The 25,509-nt window shown below is 46.5% G+C and overlaps 1 protein-coding gene across 1 annotated transcript in view; it reads right to left on the reverse strand.

The window, feature by feature from the left end:
- Positions 1 to 25,509, reverse strand: part of hdlbpa (high density lipoprotein binding protein a) — a 34,312-nt gene that overhangs the window by 5,098 nt on the left and 3,705 nt on the right. Inside the window, exons 3-25 of the mRNA XM_063200912.1 lie at positions 22,281 to 22,399; positions 21,126 to 21,277; positions 19,128 to 19,199; positions 18,772 to 18,915; positions 18,607 to 18,655; positions 18,316 to 18,473; positions 16,043 to 16,258; positions 14,696 to 14,902; positions 12,846 to 12,953; positions 12,288 to 12,392; positions 10,903 to 10,981; positions 10,055 to 10,194; positions 9,341 to 9,445; positions 8,870 to 8,983; positions 8,229 to 8,315; positions 7,835 to 7,966; positions 7,391 to 7,609; positions 6,423 to 6,644; positions 3,645 to 3,863; positions 3,168 to 3,306; positions 2,824 to 2,975; positions 2,027 to 2,131; positions 350 to 484 (exon numbers count right to left, since the gene is read on the reverse strand). Of these exons, the coding sequence (XP_063056982.1) occupies positions 350 to 484; positions 2,027 to 2,131; positions 2,824 to 2,975; positions 3,168 to 3,306; positions 3,645 to 3,863; positions 6,423 to 6,644; positions 7,391 to 7,609; positions 7,835 to 7,966; positions 8,229 to 8,315; positions 8,870 to 8,983; positions 9,341 to 9,445; positions 10,055 to 10,194; positions 10,903 to 10,981; positions 12,288 to 12,392; positions 12,846 to 12,953; positions 14,696 to 14,902; positions 16,043 to 16,258; positions 18,316 to 18,473; positions 18,607 to 18,655; positions 18,772 to 18,915; positions 19,128 to 19,199; positions 21,126 to 21,277; positions 22,281 to 22,356 (3,135 nt within the window). The 5' untranslated portion in view covers positions 22,357 to 22,399. The remainder of the gene's footprint in view (positions 1 to 349; positions 485 to 2,026; positions 2,132 to 2,823; positions 2,976 to 3,167; positions 3,307 to 3,644; positions 3,864 to 6,422; positions 6,645 to 7,390; positions 7,610 to 7,834; positions 7,967 to 8,228; positions 8,316 to 8,869; positions 8,984 to 9,340; positions 9,446 to 10,054; positions 10,195 to 10,902; positions 10,982 to 12,287; positions 12,393 to 12,845; positions 12,954 to 14,695; positions 14,903 to 16,042; positions 16,259 to 18,315; positions 18,474 to 18,606; positions 18,656 to 18,771; positions 18,916 to 19,127; positions 19,200 to 21,125; positions 21,278 to 22,280; positions 22,400 to 25,509) is intronic.

The raw sequence follows: 25,509 nt of genomic DNA on the forward strand, positions 1-25,509 counted from the left end.
CAGGGGGGTACACAAATAAATAAACAGGGAATGGCATACAAAACATTGGAGACATAGAAAAGTGCAATGGAATATTTAAAGTGCGTGGTATGTACAGAACAGTAGTAGCATTGTGCAATGTAACAAAGGACAATCACACAATCAGTCACACAATACTCAGTAAACGAGCTCAGCTTGACATCTCAGCTAACTAACTGGAGAGCGAGTGTTATTGGTCAATCAGACTTCTGCAAGTGCTGCTAGCCAATAAGACTTGAGTGTGAATGGTGGTAGCCAGGGAGACAGGAGTGTGACTGCAGCAGCGTCCAATGAGGTGCAAGTGATCGTGTCGGTAGCCAATGAAACGCACCCTATCCTCCTGCTCGGCCTGCAGCTCCTTGACGCGCTCGAGCAGTCCCTCCTTGGCCCTGTCCAGGTGGTTGGACAGACCCGTGATGGAGATGATGTCAGACTGGAGGTCAGGGGCAGGCACTTGGATGTTGACCTGGAGAGGAAGGGGAAGACAGAGACGGTTAAGTGGTAGCTAGAGAACCTCTGGGGAATAAACATTTCCATACAACAGGAAACAACATTCATCATATAGACTGGTGGGTAGGCCTTAGGACAGTCTTTCTCAAAGTGGGGCGGAAGCCGCCCTAGGGGGGCGCGGAGGTATTGGAGGGGGGGCGCGTGAAGTCCGAAGGTTTTTCTTTTTTAATACTTTTCTGCTTTACCATTAAGTCCGCACATTCACTTTACAATCACAATATATTCATTAATTTATTCACTAATATTTACAGAACATCATAGGCCATATACGTGTATATTAGGCTCTAATAAACTTTACGAAGGCCTATTTATTTGTATTTTCGTAACCATTTTGCTGGAGGGGGGCGCAGACAGACACCCTTCCTCTGAATGGCAGGAAAAGTTTGAGAAACGCTGCCTTAGGATGTTGAGAGGGAAGTATATAAATAATGAGCCCTAGATAAGTCTTTAGCATGGGAAGGTACTAAGATATTCATACTTGCAAGATGAATTTACACAACATAGTGCTGTGTTAAATGTTAGTAGCTTAATATAGGCATTTATAATGTGTAGAATGCATGCAGCATGACCTTCATATCTATGTGTATACCAAGCGTGAGCAACGTTACCTGAGCGCCAGAAGTCATTATTTCTCTATGGAGGGTCGGCGACTAAAGCGACCAAAGCGAATTCGTCAGGAGCGAAGTGACCTGAGCGAATTTCAGCAATTTAAGTTGAGCTACTATTATGGTAATGAGCTGTGACACGGATCGTCGAAAACCAATTGGAATGGTTCATATCTCCGGATGTCCCAGGCTGTCATGTCAGAGCCGTCATGCGATTAGCTAAATCAAACAGGTCAATGTCGCATCCAGAGCGAATAAAGCAAATTCATGGCGAAACTTCTTCAGCAACCTCAGCTACCTGGGTCGCCTAAGTCATATCAGGGGCCTATACTACAAAGCTAGTTCAGGATAAGTTAAGGTTAAGTTAAGAGGAAAATCATCTAATACAAGAGCTTTTCCTCAGAAAATGAGGACTCCAGGCTCTTCTATTAGATGATTTACCTCTAAACTTAACCTCAACTTATCCTGAACCAGCTTTGTAGTATAGGCCCCTGGTCTACACGCAGCTTTAGTACAGCACACAAGGAGTGCATCTTAATATGGGACCTTGCCTCCTCCACTTGCCTCCTCCACTCGCTTCTCGTCATGATGACATCACTGACAACAGCATTATATTTCAATATCTTGCAAAAGCTCAATTGTAGAGTCTTTTTCTCGTTTCCAATTGTTATGGTGAATGAAAAATAGTCCCTCAAAAGTTGTTATGGCTAGGCTGACAGCTGGGAAACTTTATCGTTTTCTCCACGGAGGAGGGGCCAGGAGGCGGGGCGAGGAGACAAGCGCAAGTGGAGGAGGCAAGGACGCATATTAAGATGCACTCAAGATGTTAGCAAAGAGTACTTCACTTCCATACTAGATACAGTTCATGAAAAAAAAGACAACAAAATATTCACCTCGAACTCGTCCATCATCTTGCGGATTCCGCTGCCCTTCTGGCCAATGATGTAGCGGTGCAGTTCGAAAGGCACCTCCACCTCAATGGTCACCGGCACCAGGGCCTGAGGGACGAAACCAGAACATGATCTGCTTTAACACATCCATCAAAATAACAGTCAATCAATAAATCATCATTCTCAAATCATCACTCTGGTTGATCAAAGACCTTGACAAAAGAATTTACAAAAGTATGGCAAGTTTTTGTATGGCAGGTTTGAATCTTTGGCAAACTGCTTTACTTTTCTGAAGCGTGTGTGTGTGTGTGTGTGTGTTTATGTGTGTGTATCATTGACAGTAAATAGAATGGACGCCAAATCAACGCTATTTGCCATTCAACGCTTTGAAGCCAGATTTGGGAACATTCCAACTTACATTCCACCTTAGCAACGCCAAACGCAGGTGCTGATTGGACAACAACAAGACTTCTAACTGTCAAACAAACCATGTTCTGATGCTCATTGGTCAATTTAACTTTTAATATCTCTCTAAAATAAAACATCACCACAAAAAATCACCACCCTGGTAAGTTGGAGAGCAAGGGGACCTACTAGTTGAGCGAAAAATGATCCCCCTGGAGTGGCATTTAAGGGAGATACAGGGTTTTATGTCTCTCATAGGAATGAATGGGATTTGGCCATTTTTTGGTCTTTTTGGGTCCAACCTTGGCTCCAACTTGGCTTCAACAATGAAATAGAATTTTGGCCTCCATTCTATTTACTCTCAATGGTGTGTGTATGTGTGTGTGCATCCTCACCTTCAGGGACTCTACGGCGGCCTCACAGCGCTCCTTGCGTCCGGACAGCACAATGATGTCACACTTCTTGGGGGCGGCAGGGTCTACGGGCTCCTTGGGCTCTCCGTTTGCCTCGCCATTCTCCTGGGGCACAGGGGCCTCCGCTGGGGGGGCTAAGGACACACACACATAAACAAAAATGATTTCCAGCAGCAAAGATTAGTAAACATCTCCCAAACACCATGATGAAATAATACATTTGCTGCAAATAAAATACTTAGCTACTTGGAGAAATGGTGTGGAGAAAGAAGACTAGGGGTGTGGAGAAGGCTACCTAGAGGGAGGTGTGTGTATTGTATGTGTACCTTGAGGGTCCTCTCTCTCGGGGAACTTGATCTGCACGTTGTGTTCGCGGGTGATGGCCTGTATGCGAGAGCCCTTGGGACCCATGATGGAGCGGTGGAACCTCTGGGGGATGATGCACTCCATGGTCACCTGGGCCTCCTGCAGCGAACACACAAGCACACACGCGCCATTAGGTCATCGCCATACTGCTAAATGCAACCCAACACGGTTTAGTACAAAGAATCAAACTGTTGGTTTATATTATTTATTATATTTATATCATTGCCATTAAACCCGAGAGTGAATTCAGTTTCAGAAAGTAAAAACTTGGTCATCCTGGAACCTCCCAACACAAAATGTGTGGTAAACCACACTGCGCTGGTCTATGATGTGCAGTTGAAAGATGTTGTCCAATGTGTGTAAAGTGTGTGCCAGGTCCTCTATGGTCTCCAAATTGCCTTAGGGCGAGTGTGTGTGAGTGCGAGTGCGTGTCATACCAGGTCTTCGATGATCTCCAGCATACGTTTCTTGGCGGCCTCCACACAGTCCTTGGCTCCCTTGAGTGTGACGTCATCGCTCTGGGTACCAGTACGGGGGAAGCTGACCATCACGCCACCGTATTCCTCCGCCAGCTCCCTCAGCACCTGGCCGCGTCGCACCACGAAGTAGCGATGGTGCTTAGGGTCCACAGTCATGTGCTCCTCCACCACGTTATCCTAGAAACACACACACAGAGACACACAAGCACATTGGATCCATCAGCTACAGCCAGGTGCGAAGTAGCAAAGTAGCAATGATGTTTAGGGTTCATGCTCAACCACATTGCCCTATAAAAATATGCACACGCATACACACACGCGCACACAAAACAGTTTAGGGGAATACTATGGTGTTAAAAACTATTGACATGGAAAGTCAGTATGTGTAGTGAGGATCAATCCCGACCTAACACTGGGTAGAGAATACGGCAAATGGGGCATTCAAAAAATATCAGATTCATTTTTATAGCCCCAATCAAGCATGAAAAAAGTCTTGTAATTTATAGCACCTGTTATGAGATATTTTAAAGATAAGTTATAAGTAACTTTTTTCATCACCAGCCAAAATGACTAGTAGACGTTAAATCGTACTAGCCACTTCAACCCATTGGTGAGTGTGTGTTTGGCTAGTAAGGGCCTACGTACACCGGTTCTGATAGCACTGCGAAGCATTATTGGTTCTGAAAATATCGGTTACCTCCGCATACTGGCTGGAGATGTGCTATACATAATGAGTGGCCAAGTTCATGATGGCTGGGCATGGATAATCAATGAGCGGCTCAAAAAAAAACCAGAGCTCTCCTAATCGGCAGCCGACATCCACGGACATCGCCGCCACTGCGCAGGGTTGTATAGAAAACGGTGAAATTGAACTTTGGCAGAGCAGTGCACCCCACTTTGTTGGAACCAGTGTGCAGAGGCCCTAAGTTTTCTTTTCTACCAGCCACACTGAATTTTCACCAGCATTTGGCTGGCTGGCAGGTGTTAATTTAGAGCCCTTGATATATCCAAAGTCTCAGCAGTCAGAAGTTTGCAAGTCTGCTCATCAGATATACTTGTAGCTCCCCCTGCTGTCCACAGGGCAACACTACACAGCCACACAAGGCTTTGGGACTCATCTTGACCCAGAATGGCAGGCGGGCAAAAGGCTAGACTAGGCCATCACCAATTCTGAACAGAGCAGAAGACTGGATGAGGCAATCTCCCAATCACCCCATTAGATGATGAGGATATTCAATTCACCTCCGTTTATCATTTCAACATCAGACTGGCTCCACTAGGCTATCTTGCCCTCTTGCGCAGGGCTAAGGAAGAGGAAATGGAGGCATTTTAGTGGCTCCTTAAGGAGAACAATCGGGCCCTCTGGCCTGGCGCAGCTTAGACCTGCCGCCCCAGATTACAGTCCTGGACTCCATTCGCTGGCCCAGGGCAGCATTAGTGGCAGTGGTGCCCTCGTCTTAATGAGCTCTGCATTAGTGACAAGGGGCAAGTCACTTTGCTCTCCAGTGCTGCATTGGTGACAAGGGGGAAGTCACTTTGCTCTCCTGTGCTGCATTGGTGACTTTCCGGGTCTTTCTCAAAACCTAGGCCAGTGTCCTTCCAAGTGTATCAGCCTAATTAGTCACGCCCAGTGATTGGATATTCTGTAGAGTTCACCAAAAAGTATCCAATCACTGGGTGTGACTAATAAAGGGTATCCAATCACTGGGCGTGACTAATTAGGCTGATACACTTGGAAGGACACTGGCCTAGGCTTTGAGAAAGACCCTCCAGGTTTGCCAGGCTCATGAGTGCTGCATGGCTAGCTCACCAGGAGAACTAATAGCAAAGAAGATGGAATTTTAATCAAGAGGAATCAAAACACGCCCACTCAATGCAAACGCGTGTGCTCAAGTTGGGTCTCCTAAGGGGGCGTTGTCCCCTCCTTCTTCTTCTTCTTCTCTTTTCGAGGTATTTGCACAAGACGTACGCTACCGCCATCTACAGCGCTAAGGGTAGTTAATTTATTCTCAACCTCAGGACTCTGAAGGTCTCCTAACCGAAGGTCTCCCAAAGGGGCATTCACCCGACGTCTAGAATCTCTGCTAATAGTCTGGAAAGGCAATACGATCATCTCACCAGGTTACAACTCTATCTGTGCCATCCCTGGCGGCCTCTTCTGTGGTATACATGATGTAAAGATATTGCATGCAATATTATACATCATAATCTCATCTGGCTCTTACAGGCTCAGGCTCATTGAGGCCCTTGACTGCTTCTTATGTTCCCACTACACTAAATTACTAATCCTTATTAAAAATGGGGTAGCTGTGGCATAATGTTTAGAGATTCTTTCAATCTAGGGCTGTAGGTTTGGATTCCACCTCACCTCCCCACACCTCCATCCACCGCTGAAGTGCCTTTGAGCAAAACACCTAAATAACCTTGCACTGTTCCAGGGACTGTAACCAATACCCTGTATAAGTTGCCGTGCCAACGTCAGTGGGACAGGGGTGATTTTTACCAGCAGCAGTGAAAATTCATGGAAACTTCCAGACCAACATTGCGGTAGTCAGGCGGAAGCCGCGCGGGAGACAGCTCAGTGCCCAATTGCATTTGGAAAATCCAACTTGAGCAGAATTTTCGCACCGGCATGCGAGCGGCGTCCCGTTGAAATGAATAGCAAAAACACATACCCCAGTTAACTATGCTATATATTCATGTATATTGAATAATATTGTATATTAATAGTCTCACCAGGCTGCTGATGAGGGCCTCCAGTTCCTTCTGGGCCTCTCTGACGGCCTCCTCGGTTCCCACCACGGTGATCAGTTCCTGGTCCTTGTCATCGGCGGTGGGGAAGATGATCCTCGCCCCCGTGCTGTCCCGAACCTTCCGGATGTTTCCACCGCCCTTGCCGATCAGGAACTTGTGGTACTCAGGCTTGGCCTTTAGCTCAGCCGTGTGGCTCTTAGTTTGCTGCAGAGAGAAACACAAGCAAGTTAGACACAAGCAGGTTGAGACACACAAGGTCTACATGACTAATCGGCCCGATTCTCGGCTGAAAATCCCCCTAACGTCAACCAGTGGACCGTACCCCCCAGGACCACCGCAATTGATTGTCGGGCAAGTGTCCTTCATCGTTGTAACGCTTTAAGACAGAATTGACTGCCGGTTCAAAGAGTCGCCGACCGCAAATCATAGACGTGTAACATGCTCGATGTGTACTCGAAATAGAACATCAGGCATTGTGTCTATTTATGATTGGGTTGTGCTGCACACACATAAAGAATTGCAACTGACAATCTTATCTCCAATGTGAAAATCGGCCACAAAGCCAGGCAGTTTGAGCCTACCTTTCGAGACACAAGCATGTGAGAAAGAGGAGTGTATACATTAGAGCAGGGGTCTCAAACTAAAATTGACTAAGGGCCAACATTTAAATCTGGAACAATTTCGCGGGCCGACATTTATGTAAAAAATCTACAAATGTGCCTGTACATCTTGCGGCACACCAAATTTCATATTCAGGTCTTGTTACACTATACATTAATGGTGTATGTGAGCCAACTACACATTTGAAATGATCTTGCGGGCCGAATCAAATGGCTCTGTGGGCCAGATTTGGCCCCCGGGCCTGAGTTTGACATCCCTGCATTAGATAGACACTTCTTGTTAGGGATGGCATGTGAAAAGAGCAAAGCCTAAAAGTGGGCGTATCTCACCTTCTCCTCAGCCAATGAGAGCAGCTGTTTCTTGGCCTTGTCGACCTCCTCAGCGGGTCCCCTGATGGTGACTGCGTCGATGCCGGAGCCCTCGGTGGGGAAGTGGATGTGCACGCCACCACACTCCTCCATGATGGAGCGCACGAAGCGACCCTTAGACCCAATCAGGGAGTTGTGCAGCTTAGAGGGGATGGACACCTCCACCTCTGTGATGTTGGCCTGCGGGGACACGGAAAGGCGCACAAGGCTTAGAGATGCATCAGGGTGCGTTACACAGGGTGCAGGCACACAGTGGTCAGACTCATACAGGTCACAGAGTCAGTGTCAGAGTGCAGTACACAGAGTCAGGGTCAGAGTGCAGTAGAGTAGAGTAGCACTAGCATGTCTCACCAGCTCTGGATAACCAACAACAAGAGTACAGCAGAATAATGTCTAGTGTCTCACCAGTTCCTTCTGGATGGCCAGTATTCTGGTCCTAGCGGCCTCACAGTTGGCCTTCTTGCCAGTGATGATGATCATCTCAGAGTTGCTGTTCTCCGCCGGCAGGTCAATCTTAGTGTTCGTCTCCTCACGGATCTGACCAGGGAGGGACGAAAGTAGTACAGTTAATGTGAATCCAATGGTGGGGGGAATTAAAGAAAAACAGCCAAACGGTAAGTATCCAGTGGGGAGGGCACAAAAGTCAGACACACACGCGCACGCACGCACACGCACGCACGCACGCACGCGCACACGCACACGCGCACACGCACACACGAAGTCGATGATGGAGGGATGAGTAATTAACATGTTCCATCTCCACCCAACACAGTAACCCCTGTATTCTCCCTATATTCACCTTCTTGATGTTGGCTCCTCCTTTGCCAATGATGTTCTTGTGGAACTGCTTGAAGATGGGCACCGAGACAGAGAAGCTGTTCTCCACCTGAAACAGGAATTAACAAAGAATTTGAATGAAAGAAAACACACATTTTGACTAAATTTAGAGCAGAGTAAGGAGTGACAATTCATGTTAACTTTTTCCCTGATGCCGTGTGGCATTAAGTTTGCTGGTGCTGAAAATTACTACTCTGTTTGAGCCGAGTGTTTTTCTAAGGGATGACTCAGGACCCAGCAGGGAACTGGGTGTATTTGCAAAAGGCTCAGAGGCCACAGCTAAATCCCTTGTGCATTACACGGCTATTACAAAACAATAACAGCCAGACCTGAAAGCTTTGCACAAGGATTCAGGCCACCATGCAGACTGTGAGGGTCAAGTCACTCTTTGTATACATTTCAAGCACAATCTTCTGTGCATTTGACAAACACATTTGTGCGCATTTGACAAACACATTCCCACCCACCAGTAACTACATACTCCATAAAGTGTAACTATATAGAATGACCATCTGTACTTTTCAGTGCATGGCATTCATCACAGGTTTTCTACACGTGACCAATCAACATCTATGTACGATGTACTGTGTGTAGTCAGCGTACCATCTCGGCCACCATCTTCTGCATGAACTTGGTGCATTTCTCCACCTCATTGCGAGGTCCCCTCAGCTGCACGATGTCGCTCTTGGTCGCGGGGTCAGGGAAGTTGATGATCACCTGCGAATCACAAAAAAGTGGAAGGTTACAAAACCAACTCAACTCTTCAGTTACTGCACAAATACAGGAATGCGCTGAAAACTTGTGACCAAAACTGAAACAACCAAGAAATGCTTCTTCCAATGTGCCACATGTGGCCTTTTCTTTATCTGTATTTATCTGGCAGACTTTTCATTTGCATTAACTATTTGGGAAACTCTGAGAAAATATCACTTGCATTGTTATGAAAAATATGGTGCACAGTGTACTGATGTATATCTGCTTATCTACCTTTGATGTTCTCACGTTTCTCTCTGACGCCCACCCACGCACACACACACACAGACAGACAGACACATGAAAGCGTGTCGTCCTCACCTCGGGGAACTTGTCCCTGACTTCCTTGATCTTTTCTCCCTTCTGCCCGATGATGGCTCTGTGAAAACGCTGTTCGATGATCATGTCCTTTGTACGCTCGTTCTCCTGCGGAGGTGAAGAACAGGGGAGAGACGGCACACGCGGAAGAGACAGGTTAAAGACGGGTATGTACGTCCTGTCCCAACAGCACGGAGAAGTGGCGTCAGGACAGGTGGGAAAACCTGTTTTATGTTCAACACGTGTTCATGCGTGTTATGTAATGTCACCTGAAGCATCTATGTGATGCAATGAATGCTGGTGTGTGTGTGTGTGTGTGTGTTGTGTTGTGTGGTCAGACTGAGGGTAAGTAGTGGGTCAGCAGGCTCAATGCATGTTTGTGTGTGTGCGTGCGTGTGTGTGTGCGTGCGTGCGTGCGTATACTAGTGTGTGTGTGTGTGTGTGTGTGTGTGTGTGTGTGTGTACCATGCATGAGTAGGAGTGTGTGTGTGTGTGTGTGTGTGTGTGTACCATGCATGAGTAGGAGTGTGTGTGTACCATGCATGAGTAGGAGTGTGTGTGTGTGTGTGTGTATTTACTAGTGTGCGCATGCGTGTGTGTGTGTATACTAGTGTGTGTGCGCGCGTGCGTGTATACTAGTGTGTGCGCGCGTGCGCGTACGTGTGCGCGCGCGTGTGTGTGTGTGTGTGTGTGTGTGTGTGTGTGGTGTGTGTGTACCATGCGTGACGCCAGCTCCAGCAGCTCCTTCTTGGCCTCCTGGACTCCCTGTGGATCTCCCTCGATGCGGATCAGGTTGCTCTTCTCGTTATCGGGAGGGATACGCACCGACACCTTATGCAGCTCCTTAATGCGGTTGACTGGGGAGGGAGGGAGGGAGAGAGGGCAAAATTAACACTTTCAGCAGAGATTCTTTAAGTATAGAGATATGCCAACATAATAGGTTTCTATGGGCACCTAACATGACCAGGTTCCGGTCTGCCTAAAGGGGCGTGCCATAATGCTCCTAGCATTGAATAGAACAGTCCTCAGGTCTGCCTAGGTCTGCCTAAAGGGGGATTTCCCCCCCAATAATAGAACCCGGAAACAATGGGCCAATGGAACCTCTCTCTCTCTACTCTCTCTGCTTTCAGCTGCAAAAGGGCTCTTAACCCATTTTGTCCTAAGCCCTGTTTTGGAAAAGGCTGCCCTCTTCCTATTAAATCCTAAATATCTCAGCCTCCGAAGTACATACAGACATGAAATGAGTTACATTTAAAAGCCAAGACCATCCCCTTGCATTGTAATGTGTTCATTCAGCTGTAACATACCCACATAGTTAATAAGACAGTTAAAATCTCAAAATCCTGAAAAACCTGTATATGTGTCTCCAGGACACAATGGGTTAACTCATGATGACCATGCAAAAAAGCCTGGTGCAGGTAGCATGCTAAAAAGGGGTAACTGTGGTACGGACGGGGGTGTACAGCTGAGGCATAAACAGGAAGACAGAAACCTGAGCCACAGACAAACGGACAGATGTGTTCAACTGAGCCAGAGACAGGAACTGTGAGCGCTGAGCGACTTACTGTTGGCTCCGCCTTTGCCAATCAGGTGTCGGTGGAACTTGGGGTCCACGCTGATCTCAGTGTAGTCCATACGGCTCACCTGGAGGGACAAACAGGGCGAGATTCAGAGCAGCCCTGACAATCACTCGTCATCACAGCAGTTCAATGCATGAGGAAAGGTAGAATGCCTGCAACACCTCTCGTGATCGATTGGCAGCCATGACTAAAGCTAGATTTATGCTTAGGACGCATAGAATCTGCGTCCGTCCGTTTTCTGTCTATGCGAGTCCACGCCCCCCTCTCAGAGGCTCTGCGCCCGTCGTCGAGCGCCTCGAAAAAATTCTAACTATCCGTCGGACGGACGCGGAGTACGCAGACAAAAAGGCACTATGATTGGTCGTCTCGCTACTTCCTTGTTCTGTTCTTGTGGCAGCGCAATGCCAGTAGTTTGGACAGCAGAGCTGTATTCTGCTAAAAACGTTATTAATGCCTTGTGTGTAAATGTGTGTAATACACGAAGCTAGCTAAGGCACAAACAATGCATCAGTTGAACACTCGTGGCACAATGCCTGCGGTTTTACTACCGTTCCTCCACGGAATGTAAACACACATCGGCAGAATCAACTGTCTTTACATGCTTGCATTTTCTGCTCGTGAAAACAGACTGGGCATGTCAAATAATGATACCAGTGCATTGCCTTTGCAATTTGTGTGAAAATACCTAGCTAACCGCGATAGAAAGCAACATTGCTTAATAATGACCGCAGTGCTTACAATGTAGTGAAAGTAGCCTAATCGCGCAATTTCAAATGTGGCTCGCGACGAGACCTCGGACCTCGCAGAACTCGCAGATGCATGAATATAATGTTGGTTCGTGGCCACTCCCACGCGAGTTTTGACGAGCGCAGTTGCAGAAGTCTAATCTGACCTTAAGAGATGCATAGTGCTCTACTACTATTGTCCAAATGTCCCATCATGCATCAGTCAGTAGTGTTGTTAGACTCAAATTACTCACAAAACAACCGTGTCATTCGTTCCATAACTTTTAATGAACTGCACTTCCACACCCCCCAGTGGACTATATCGAGCCCCAAAACATTTTCACAATAAAAGTCTGTGAGCTGCTAAAGGAAATGCAAATAACAAATAGTTAACAGGTGTGACAGTAGGTGCTTGTAGCATGCGATCATATCTCTGTAGCACTTGAAGACCGCTGACAGTAACAGGTGTCCATCACTACATCCACATTAGTCTGCAGGAGTTATCATGGAGGACATGATGGAAGTGTGAGGACCAGGGCTGCTACTCTCTGTGTGTGTGTGTGTGTGTGTGTGTGTGTGTGTGTGTGTGTGTGTGTGTGTGTGTGTGTGTGTGTGTGTGTGTGTGTGTGTGTGTGTGTTCCTCACCAGGTCTGCGACGATGGCCTCGATCTGGCTATGCACCATCTGCATGTCTTTGGTGGGGCCCTCCAGAGTGATCTTGTCCTCCCCCTCAGTGAACTCGATGTGCACCTACACACACACACACACACGCGCACGCGCACACGCACGCGCACGCACGCATGCACACACGCGCACGCACGCATGCACACACGCGCACGCACGCATGCACACACGCGCACGCATGCGCACACACGCGCGCGCATGCGCACACACGCGCGCACACACGCGCGCACACACACACACACACACGTCAGCGGGGGGGAATCCAGCCCAGCTTGTTTTTACAGCCCCGTAAGGACAATAGGAGCATTCCACACAGCACAAGACTCCCAACACCAACAATAGGAACTGAGGAGAAATAGGACATCGTCTCGCTTTAACTCCAGACAAAAAAACGCCACAAACTTTGACCACTGTTGGAAGAGCTTTCATTCTGCGCATGCGCGCGCACACACACACGCACGAACGCGCACACACGCACGAACGCACACACGCATGAACGCACACGCCCTCTCTCCTCACCTTGGGCCACTGCTGAGTGATCTTAGCCAGGTTCTGTCCTTTCTTGCCGATGATGAAGCGATGGAGCCAAGAGGGAGCCGAGACCGCAGACACAGTGTAGCTGTTCGCCTGAGGTTAGGAGAGAGACAGACATTACGATACACACAGGCATTACATTTATAGACACAAGTACACAGTTGCTGGTCGCTTGAAAGGGGAGACACACGAGACACACAAACTCATTACACACACACAGAGACACACACGCTATAGCTGTTTGTCTGAGGCCTGGTCATACACAATGGTACATAAACACACCAACACAAAGCTTCGTCTAACACAAATAGGAACACGCGCATAATACACACAGCCTCAGTGAGCACAAAGAAACAGTAGACACACATACAAAGCCTAGTCACAGCTACAGGAAACGGTTTGTATTCATTTGAAGTCATAATTTCCACCCTTTTCAAGTGCAGTTTTCAGTAAGCCTCGGGTCATCGGATGGCTACACACAATTGAACATTCAACTAGGACAGTGAACACCAACCCTACATGTACCAGTACCTGATAAGGTCTCCAAATCTAAATCTTGAGAATTGTGTACAGGACATTTTTGCCTCCATCATCCCGTCAGGGTGCATTTCAAACTCTTTCTGCCCAAGGCCTCTGCCTTGCTCGCCACAGCCCTGCCCCTGGTCAACCCACATGGTCATGGGCCTTTAAAAAGTAGTGCCATACATTATGCATTGTATGGGCATTTAAAATTGTAAAAAATTTGCCCCCACCCGCCTGGTTAGCCCCGTTGCCAACGTGGTTATCCCTCCACCACGGCCTGTCTGCAGACCTCGTGGCCCTACCCTGCCTGGGCTCAGATCCAAACATGGCTCCACAGAAAACATGCAGAGTCCAAACCCTGCTACCATGGCCCTAACGCAGCCGGAAGCCAGTAGTCTGGGCTGAGGAGAGCTGAAGAGAGCTTAATCTGGTTAGCTGTAATGCTAAGCTAGGGCTTAAACCCTATCAGTCCTTACACACAGTGGCCACACCGCACCACTGACACCAGCAGATCTCATACACCACGAGAAAACAATGACATGGACACTAATGACATAGCCTGGGCAAAAGCGACCGTTGACTCAGTCAAACAATCTGGCAAAAGCCAAGAGGAATCAGTCTCCGTGGAGGGTGGGAGATGATCTGATCCTACTCTGGAATTGAAATTCATTGGAGTTCTGAATTCAAATTAAAACCCATATTGTACTTTATTAGCATGACTGTAACGATATGGCGTCGCAAAAGCATACAAATAGCAAAACAAAAGTGTGAATAGTGTTACCCGGAAAGTCCGTTATAATTGATTAAGGTGAGTTAAACACTGAGAGGACCGAGCTCGAGGCTTTTGTCAGATGATGTGCGGAGCCGAAAATGTTTGGGTGGAGATACATAGGATGCCGTCGCCAGGCTACTAATGACACGCACAGAACACAAACACAAATGCACACAATACAAAGATACTACGTGTCTGGATGTGTTGCCATGGTCTATACTTCTGTGCCTGCCCGTTCCAGACGTTCAGGCTCCCCTGAGTAGGAGTCTCAGAGCTGCTGTCGGTAGTGTGTGTGTGAGAGTGTGTGTGAGTGAGTGTGTGTGTGTGAGTGTGTGTGTGTGAGTGTGTGTGTGTGAGTGTGTGTGTGTGTGTGTGTGTGTGTGTGTGTGTGTGTGTGTGTGAGTGTGTGTGTGTGTGAGTGTGTGAGTGTGTGTGTGAGTGTGTGAGTGTGAGTGTGTGTGTGTGTGAGTGTGTGAGTGTGAGTGTGAGTGTGAGTGTGTGTGTGAGTGTGAGTGTGAGTGTGTGTTCGCGCATATGTTACCTTGGCGTAGACCTCTGTGAGGGCCTGTCCCAGGCGGTCGGGTTCTCCTCTGAGTATGACGGTCTCGGAGCTGCTGTCTGTGGGGGGGATTTCGACCGAGACGCCCGTCTTCTCCAAGATCTCCTGCAAGGTGTTGCCCTTTGGTCCGATCACGTACTTGTGCTGAGACTTCTTCACCTCCACCGCGATGGTGGTCGCATTCTTCTTCTGAAGAGGGAATACATACACACATAGGCAAACATCACTACTGCTGCTCAACTTACTATTATGGTTACATTCTTCTTCTGAAGAGGGGACACACACATATAGGCAAACATCACCACTGCTGCTCAGCTGACTATTATGGTTACATTCTTCTTCTGAAGAGGGGACACACACATCGGCAAACATCACTAAAGCAGCAGGGCTTACTTACAGTGAGTGGGTGCAATCCTACACACACACACCTGCTGCAGTGCATTTATGCTGAGGCATCGTCAATATATTCCTCAGAGGAATGTAGCATGCATGCACATGATGCTGATACTACACACTGCTGTGTTCGTATGCATATGTCTGGCAGAGGTGTCAATCCCGGGTTCAGAAAGTAAAAACCCTGCCACAAATTGGATCCAACCATCTCCGAATCACCTGATAATTGAACACTCAAGACCAGCTGCTTATTAGAGTCACCTGTGTTGGAAGGAAACTGTGGCAGGGTTTTTACTTTCTGGACCAGGAATTGACACCTCTGATGTCTGGCAAGTATCCAACCATCTAAGCTACATGCCTCTTGTCCAACATGTGTGCATGTAAGGGTAAAATGTACAAACTCAGCCATGCACGGTCTCATTACTACTATTTTTAAACACCCACGGTTTCAACACCTTCCTCAGAAGGGGAAAACATTCCATCTGTGCCCGTTTGATATCAACGTCAAACAGACCTGCTGACTAACTGCTCTCAGGATTATTCTGTATGTGAAACATTTTAAATGAGCTGTAACATGCCCTCACTCTGTAGCACCCAATGTAACCACCTGAAGGCATATAGTGTTCTGCTGAATAGACTACGAGAGGACAAATATGTGCTATATAAAACACCTTTTCCACACACAGCACAAACGCACCATTTGTCCTCAGTGATGACACACATGCGCATCATCTGCAACATGCACACATGCGCAAGAGGAGGTGTGCAGGGGCAATTGCACCCGAGGGGGCAGCACCATTATGAAGCCCCGCCCCCAAAAGACATCACGGAAATCGCTATAAACATGTTAAAAATAGTTATGAACACAGACAGGCAGCACACACAGAGGCGTGCGGAAACAGAGGCGCGAGCACACACACACACACACAGGCTGACCTTCTCCTCGTGGATCTTCTTGATCATGGCGACGGCGAGGGCCACCTGCTCCTTCTCCCCGGTGATGACGATCTCAGTCTTGTTGACGCTGGGCGGCGGCACGTTGATGCGAGCTCCAGTCTCCTGCATCATGTCGGCCACCAGCTTGTTGTACGCGCCCGTGATGAAGGGGTGGTACACCTTGTCCATGTTCACACGCTCCACGGCACGCTTGTCCTGCACACGCACACAAACACACAATGGGTTACTGCAGTGTTTCTCAACTTTTTTTAGGCAAGGCACCCTTTCAATTCATGAAAATTTTCAAGGCACCCCAAACAAACAAGCCATAACATGGCATCGCATCCGATACCACAAAAGCTTAGAAAAGTAGCACATTTGTAGACGTCACATGACCTACGTTCGAAGTTGCAGCTGACTGGGGCGACCAATATTTACTTTATTGTACGTAAATGGCAGATGGAAGATTCCACTGACTAGCATTAACTTATCAATTTACACAAATATGTATTATATTACATAATTTATTTATCAGCCATGATTCCGCGGCACCCCAGGATGCCCCGGCACCCCCGGCACCCCTATTGAGAAACACTGGGTTACTGCATGGACCATGCTTTACTACACAGGCTGGCAAATGACAGGAGTAAGTTCAAGGACCCATGTCTTGTCAAGAGTCAGTCTGTGCACCTACCAATTGAAGGATTGCTCAGTTACACTTATTACATATTTGCTGAAAATGTCCACAATGAAATGACAAAGGCTGACACTGTCCTTCAGTTGCAACTGCAGCAGCCCAGTCAAAGTAAATTATACTGTATATGTGGGCACAGGACAGAGGATGTCACATATCAACTTAGAAGACATAAATCATGCAACTCCAACGAAAGCCTTCACACTTCCACAAATCTACATATCAAAAAAGCAAACTGGTTTTGACATATTGTGGTGTGTAGTTGCTGCATGAGACTATGAAAGGTGAATCTGCCCCGCTTCTCGAGTCGCCTGACCATAGCCCCAGCTTTACTGCCTATCTGCTTGGCCAAAGAGCAAGCTCATTAGAGTTCACACACGTCTTCCAGCCTACCAGCCAGCTCATAAGCTACTCAGGGGCACCTTGTTAGCTGACCATACCGAGCTATGCAATAGAAGCCTGCTCACACTCCCAATCCTGCTAAGGAATTGCAGACAGTACACACAGTAGACAAGGACCACAATACGTTAAGCCCAACAGAGCTATAGACTAGCAAACAGCTATGGCTTGTCTTAAACTACAACTGACCCCGGCCATCACAATAATTATTGTGCCAAGGCTGACGGCAGGGAAACTTTATTATTTTCTACACTGAGGCGGTCCACCAGCGAAATGTGAGGCCACAAGTACAGGCCGAGGACGGGAGTCCACATATTGGAAAGAACTTACTATTCATCTCCACAGAACAGCAGAGGCTCTGTAGAAGGGTGCTTGGAAAGTGACATTAGAATTGGGCTTTTGAAAGATCACTTCTGTCGTCAGTGACGTCCTCACAAGGCCACAAGCACGCATGTGAGTAAGGGAGGATGGGAGTTAGGATATTAGAAAGAACCACTCATCTCATGCTATGGGGTAGCTCAACCTACAGCTGTATTGCCCTCCCCTGTGACGTCTCACCTGTTCTACTAAATTGAGTCCTCCCATCACAACCATCTCACCCCACTTTAATGATTAAGGTCATCTCTAGGGTGTCTCATAGCAGTGTTTCCCACAGAAATTTTGGAAAGTATGGGATTTTTTGTTGTTGAGGGGGCGGGGGGGTTATTTTACGCGGGCAATTGGGGGGGGGGGGGGGGGGGGGGCGGGGGGGGGGGGGGGCGGGGGGCCGGATAGGATGTATTTACTCCTGGAGGAAATTGTGAAGGAACTCGTTTTTAAAATAGTTTCTTAAAAAACGGAGATCGTTTGAATGAAAAAAAAATTAGTTTTTTGTTTTTGTTTTTACAATTTCGGAAACTATGGCGGCCAGATTTAAACCATGGCGTTGCGCCATAGTTTCCTCAATGTATGGGAAACACTGCATAGGGATGAACATATACCGATACTGGTATCGGTATCAGCCCCGATACTTGCACATAATAGAACAAACAAACATCACAGGTGGAAAAAAACAAGGCTAAGCATTTCATTACATTGTACGTTGGGGGTTAAAGTATCGGTACACAGAATCTATACAGAAATTAATGTACTCTTACTCAGTTTTCAAAAGAAGTGGTACCGTGCATCCCTAGTGTCTCACCTGTTCGGCGGAGATGAGCAGTATCTCGTGCTTGGCCTTCTCGAGTCCTTCCTTGGTACCGGAGATCTTGATGTGGTTGCTGGGGTCGTCAGGTCGGGGGATCTGGATCTTGGTGGCCGTCTTCAGCTCCAGCTCCTGCAGCTTTTCCCCGCTCTTACCTAAACATCACCATGCCGTTATTATCTTAGCATTCTAATTACTACACATCGAAAATACATTTATTATTTATATGTAATCGTTGTATTAGGTGTATTATTAAGTATAATCCTGCAGCTTCTACTCTGCTCTTACCGATGACAAAGCGGTGATGTTCCTTGGGGATGGCCACGGTTGCTGAAGCCTGCAGATGAGAAGACAGACACAATACCGACATTTAGCTGGCTGAAGTGTACAACACGACTATACTAACTGCCAGCTGGCTGGAAGAGTGCAACACGACGGCAACGATGATATCACCTGAGTCTGCAGTCGGGACACGATCTCCTTGCGGGCCTTCATGACGGCGTCTGGTTTGCCCGACACCATAATGGAGAGGCCCTGGTCCTTCGCCATTGACAGCTCCAGGTGGGCGCCAGTCTTGTGCATGATGTCCACACACACCTGAGGGGAAGATGTCATGTAATATAAAAACAATTTTGGTAATCCAATAATTCTAGTCTTGTGCGCAAATCAGGTGGTTAACACCCCAAGTCCATGCAATTACTTGGTTCAGTTAGAATTACTATATGTACATCAACATTCATGACCCTGCAAGCTTTTCAAAATAAGACAGCCGGGTGGCAGTCTTGAACACAATTCCTACACACACACACCTTGGCCTGGTCTCCCTCCCCAAACTGATTCATGTCCTTGTACTTGCGCTCCTCCAAAGGCACATGGAAAACCTGCAGACAAGACAGAAGACAGGCACAAGAAGATTATGTCAACAACAAAGGAGTAATTTCACACGCTTCTGTTTTTCTCTTCTGCTGCATCAACAGGAGACAGACAAAACATCTAAACTAAAAAACGAAAAGTCGGAGCAGCACACATGCAATTCTATTTTCTTGTCTAATCAGGTCCACAACAAGGGGACTTAAAGGGACAGTTTGGTCAATTTCAACATGCAGTTGTAATGCTCACACTACCCTGGACTTGTCAGTGCCTGAGATTTTTTTTCTTCTTCTTCAGCCGTTTCCGAGATCCTGGTCATTGTAATGGGGGCAGCTCTTTGTTTACATTTCAAAAAAACATTTTTATTTATTCCCAAAAACATCCAAAAGGTTATAAAACATCAGCAGACAACTAGCAAACAGCAGTACCTTTTGGGAAAATATTTGGAGTTGACCTATGTTTCATTTTTAAAAAATGTAAACAAACGCTGCCCCCATTAGAATTGCTCATATCTCGGAAAGGGCTGAGCCGAAAAATGTGGCATCACCAGGTACTGACAAGTCAAGGGTAGCGTGAGCAATACAACTGCATGTTGAAATTGACCAAACTGTCCCTTTAAGTTTCGATGGCCAAACCATGTCCGACATCCGAATAAAAAGCTGTTCCAGCTTTTTCTCTTCAGCTCAGGAGATTGTAATGTTTGCTTTGCATTTGCTTTGGTTAAATAAGGAAGTTTGTTGTTCTTCTCACCTCACTGTAAAATGCATATTTCTAACACAAACAAATATCTAGAATAATTGAATAACACCAACCCCAGGAAGCAGGGGTGGACAATATGATGATATGAAATGGTGAAGTCGAGTACAAGATCAACTTGAATCAGTCAAAGTGGAGAAATCGTATGGATTGTCTTGCAGTGAGGATGTTTACTATCAGAATCAGAGTGTTGTCTACTTACTTAATGTTGTTGTCTTTACATAATGGGGCACCTAAGTCACGCCCTTCTACTTCCGATCCGTGGGGCTGGAGCTCTCAACATTTTGAATGCGAGTTAATGGAGCGAGTCAAGCTAAATCCTCATCCCGTTTGGCATGTGCTCCGGATTTCACATATGATGACAGTGAATTTGAAAGGTTTGGATTTGCGTCGTAAGACCACTCATTTTCGACACGCAAGAAATGTTATTTTAGCTTTTGTGCAAAACTGTGTTAGAGACTACACGTGCGCCTCGCATATCTGACGTGAACTGAGGCACAGCCAACCCTACCGCTGCACCGTGGCTTAAGTGGCTGCACGTCGGACATGCGACGTCTGTTGTGTAGTCCAAATAATTACATATTTTTGCACACACACAACTTAAAAATCGCTTGCCAAGTGAAGTCAACAAGCACACCATTGGTTGTTATTAATTCTGAGGCACAGCATATGTGTGATCGACGGGGAAATGCGAGGTGGGTTGGAAAATAGCTTTGATCAGTCCATTACAGCCCAGTCAAAAGTGTTTGCGTTCCCAGCCCCACAAGCCGCCCGGAAGGGGTGGAGACTTAGGTGCCCCATTGTATTTCAATTGTGCACTTTATCAGTGTCATAAGTGTGTTTACATTTAATTAATTGCTAATTACAAATTGCAAGTATATAAAATGCGCGTTTTTGTTTTTTGTTGTTTTTATTATTTCAAAGGAAGATGGTGTTTTAAAAAAAAAAATTCGATATCTAGCTTTTATGCAAAAAAAATCGTGCCGACATTTTTTGCCATATCGCCCACCCTTACCGGGAAGTCACTATTCTCTTCTTTTGGTCTTTTATGACTTTATTTCACAATAGGACTAAGGCCGGAATTGAATCCAAGTCACCAGCATAGCAGCACATTTGCAGCCCCATTAGAGCCAAGGTGGTGGCCAGGACGACACTATTCTACATGCGCATGGTCTCCATACCTGGGTGATGACGGAGGACTTAAGGGGCCGTATCTTGGTGGTCCAGGCATTGCCAGCATCCTGGGTAGCCTCGGGGGAGGAGGCCTTCTCAGGGAGGGGGGGGAAGGCATCCTTGTAGGTGGGGAGGTCCTCATCTCCTGCACCGCTGGACCCTGGAGGGTCAGACAGGATAAAGGGCACGCACGAGGCATACTATTATATACTCTGCACTTTCAAGTACTCTACATTACATACAAAAACTAATTTCATCCCCATCAGGTCATTCTAAAGGTCCCATATTGCTAAGTCCTGACAAGGTGAGTACGTGCGTGCATTGGAGAGGGGTGGGGACTCTTCCACCTAGTCTTTACTGTTGCAGCTCCACACGAGCTGCTCCAGCTCAGCTTACTGAAGCGATGGCGTGGAAATAGCAACATTTTTTTTATAAATTCAACTTTTTTTATTGCTCAAACTTAAAAAAACACATAAAAAGGTCCACACAGTATATTACAATGTCCTATTATACATAGTTTCCTTATACGTGTCTGGAAATGTGCCCATATAAGGAGGAGAATGAGTGAAGATATAGGTGGGAAGGGAGTTCAACTAGTTGGACAAGGAGGGAGAGGGAGAGGATAACTAGTTGGACAAGAAAGGAAAGAGAGAAACTAGCTGAAGAGGGAAGGGGGAGACGGCTGGGAGGAGAAAGGGAGGGAGAGCGAGAGAGAACAACAAGCTGAACAGGGGAAGTAGAGAAGAGAGAATACTCCCTCTGGCCCAAATGGCAGAAGCAGAGTTCTCCAGTTCCATAACCATAGCAACCCCTGGCAGAGTTCCAAGCAAAGCCATGCCTTTCTTATTACAATGCTCATGCCTCCACTTCATCTGAGGCCCAGCCTTAGACTGGGCGAGGGACGGGGGGTGGGAGAGGTGTCAGACCAGAAGGCAAGATGTGGGCGGGGTGGCCTGCAGTGCAGAAGTGGCTGGGATTAAGTTGAGGGTTTGTGCTATGGTGGTTAGGTAATATTGAGTGGGGATGTGACCTGTTTCGATGTGGGGTGAGGGTTGTTTAGAACCACGGTGAAGGTTAGGTGAGAGGCAGAGTGGTGGGGGGCTGCTTAGTGATGGGTTGACCGTGGGGAGTGAAGTGGGGTGTGTGTGTGTGGTGTGTCTTACCTGCAGCCTGCTCCGGCAGAAGGCCGCTGCGGTGCTCGTTGAAGCTTTCCTGCGTAAGTACAGCGACTGAGCTCATGGTCGAAATCCCTCACACGCTTACACGGAGTCTGAGTGTGCCACTGCAGAGAGAGAGAGAGAGAGAGAGCGAGAGAGAGAGGGAGAGAGATTTCATTTAGATTTCTAAAAACACCATTTGTAATAACAAGAACAAACTCAGAAACAAATCAGTAAAACTATAACTAAATATATGGGGGGTGGTCACCATCAACATCCATGTTCAGCAAATGGGGCAACTACGTATCTTTCATAAATCTAAGGGAAAATCAGCGAGGTTTCTGGGAAGGCTGGGAAAACAGAAAGAGAGGTGGGAGGGGCAGCCTCATTATCAAAAAACAACAAGCAGAGAGAAGTGATAAAGTCACTATCAGTCACAGTTCGGACTTTAACATTTTCTATGGTAATTATCTAATCAGTGTTTTACTGGCCACTGCTATGGAGCGCAGTATCAGGTATGTGACCTGTATTGAGCGCTTTATCTGGTATAGTATAGCTATTAGGCATGGTACGGTTTGCGTTGCAAACCGAAACCGTACGGTTTGCATGTCACGGAACGGGGTAGTGGGCAACCGCACGGTGCCCACGGTTTCAAAAAAATAAAAATAAATAGTGACCACCGGCGGACGACGCTATTAAAATCCTACTACTTTTACAAGCATAAAACACAAAGACTACGTAGGATATTGAGTGTGGAAAGACTGATTTCTATCAGCCAACTGAAAGGCATAATGTAACAGCATGCGCCAGCTGACTAGGCTACAGTAGCCTACAAGCAAGTGCAGGTCGGTCAGCAGCGTCACCCTGTCCCCCCTCTCTCTCCACGTTAGCGCAAGTGACTGTTCCCAGCCTTTATGCTGACCATTTTAAATTAAATGAACATGAATTTACAAACAATGACAGATTAGCAGAACAAAGTAGACTATGACTTACGTTACAGTAGCCTAGTGTAGGCTATATCCACGTGGCATTGAATGGGGATTCCGGACGGCAAAATGCGAGATAATTGAACATATCCATCAGATTCACTGCGCTGTCCTTAACTGCAATCAACTGTAGGCCTAATTATATGTAGCCAGTTAAACTCTGACGGACGGAAGGGGACTTTGTGCTGTTGCCTAGTTAACATTGATGTTTAACACTATAACAAAAATAAAATTTGACTGTTTTAAAAGGCTCAGCTTCACAGGAGTTTTGTGAAACATTCTTGTGCATACACCTACACATACACAAAAACGATCTTTTAAAATTATTTGTTACCTTAACTTTCACATTTTAACATAACATAACCCTATCACTTGTTCACTTAAAATTGAATTTGACTTCTGATTTTACTTCTATGCTTCTCACGGCCGGCAGTTTCATGATAGGAAGTAACTGGTTCATAAGCGCAAAACTCGCAGAAAGCGGTATCAAAATAGAAGTCCAATTCGTTCTCAGTGTGTCATTAACCAAAATAGTCATACTGCACTGACCTAATGGTCCCATTGCCTACAGGAGTGTAGCTGTTTTATTTTTACACGTCAAATGTGTTATAGCATGTAATATTTGAATATTTGTCAACTTAAAAGTTAGGACTTAGTTCTCCCTTTTTGTGAAATAAATGGAAGCATGTTAAAATCATTGATATCTTTCCTCTTTCAGTTGGGTTAAATGAAGTCAAATTCAACATACCCATGATAAGCTTACATTTTCATTCTAATTTTTATATAATACATTTTATTAAAAAAAAAAAAAAAAACAGAACCGTACAAAACCGAAAACCGTGACCTTGAAACCGTGATATGGACCGAACCGTGACATTTGTGAACCGTACCACCCCTAATAGCTATCGAGTGTTTTTTATCAGCTATGCTATAGCCGTCTGTGTGCTTTTGTGTTTTTATCATCACGAGTGCTGCGGCCATTCATAAAAAGTTGCTGAGCTAGAACTTCCTGATTGGGAGTCGACAAACATTCGTCAAAGCGCGCGCGCGCGCACGCACGCACGCACACACACCTTTCTACAAACATATCTGACCTCTGTCTTATAATCAAGAGGAGCAATGTTTGCCTACTTGAATATGGAAAGTCTGCCTTTTAAACCATGGCAAGATGTTTGTCTATTTCATTATGGCAAGAGGTCTGCTTGAGGCTGAATAGCTTGTGAAGTGCAAAGCCCAGCCCCAGCTCCAGGCCAGCCCTGCACTGCACTGGTCTAATTATAACTTGGCAGTCTGTAGGCCTGTAGGCTGAGATTGTGGGTTAAGAGGATTCCCCCCACTGACCCTTATTCACCGGCCACGCCGCAGTACACCAAGACAGGCCACACACAGGACTATCCGACATCCCTCCTCCCCACAGGCTGCACGCGGGAGCATCCCCTTTCATTAACCCCAAACCCCCATTCACCAGCCATACACACACAGGAGGCAAGGACAGGACCTGACTGGCCCTGCTGCTCCACAACACCCCGTTGTCACCTGTCGGTCCTGGCTTTGCCACCACACAATGTCACCTGGCTTTGCCTTGCCTGTTCACTGATGGTAACTATAGGACTTGATTTTGACTGTTGTCCGATGGCAACTACAGGACTTGATTTGGCCTGTTCTCTGCCACTCTGCACAAGACAGTTAAGATGGCATCTACATAGGATTCTGAAATACATTGTAGCTCCGCTGATGTAGAGTGGCTTAGGAAGTCACCTTTAGGGCCGTGACTGGAGTCTGCTGCTCTACCACATCACAATACTCTCTTTGTGGAAACAGGGCTAGAACATCCTGAACCCGTTGACATAGGCCTTAGACGGTCTATGATGTCATTATCTTCAGTGTCACGGCATTGGTGGAAAAGCAGGGAATAGCCTTAACATTCATCACCAGGTAGCAATATAAGAAGTATTGCACGGTCAACAAGGAAATCAACAGAACATCCTGATTCCTTGCATTTTAGCTTGACCATGAGATCATCATGAAGGTGCACTGCAGTGTGTAATATTTTTAGTAGCTTATCTCCAGAATTAATACTGCCAATTAACAAATGTTGCCTTTTTTAATGAACAATTACCGCCACTATCAAATTCTAATTATTCATTATGACAGGTAAAATTGCCGTTTTCATGCATGAAAAGGTGAATCTTCTCCATGTCCGCCATTTTTAATTTCCAGAAATAGACATTTTTATCTGCAAAAATTCT

Source organism: Engraulis encrasicolus, chromosome 6 (assembly GCF_034702125.1).
Source record: "Engraulis encrasicolus isolate BLACKSEA-1 chromosome 6, IST_EnEncr_1.0, whole genome shotgun sequence".
NCBI lineage: Eukaryota > Metazoa > Chordata > Actinopteri > Clupeiformes > Engraulidae > Engraulis > Engraulis encrasicolus.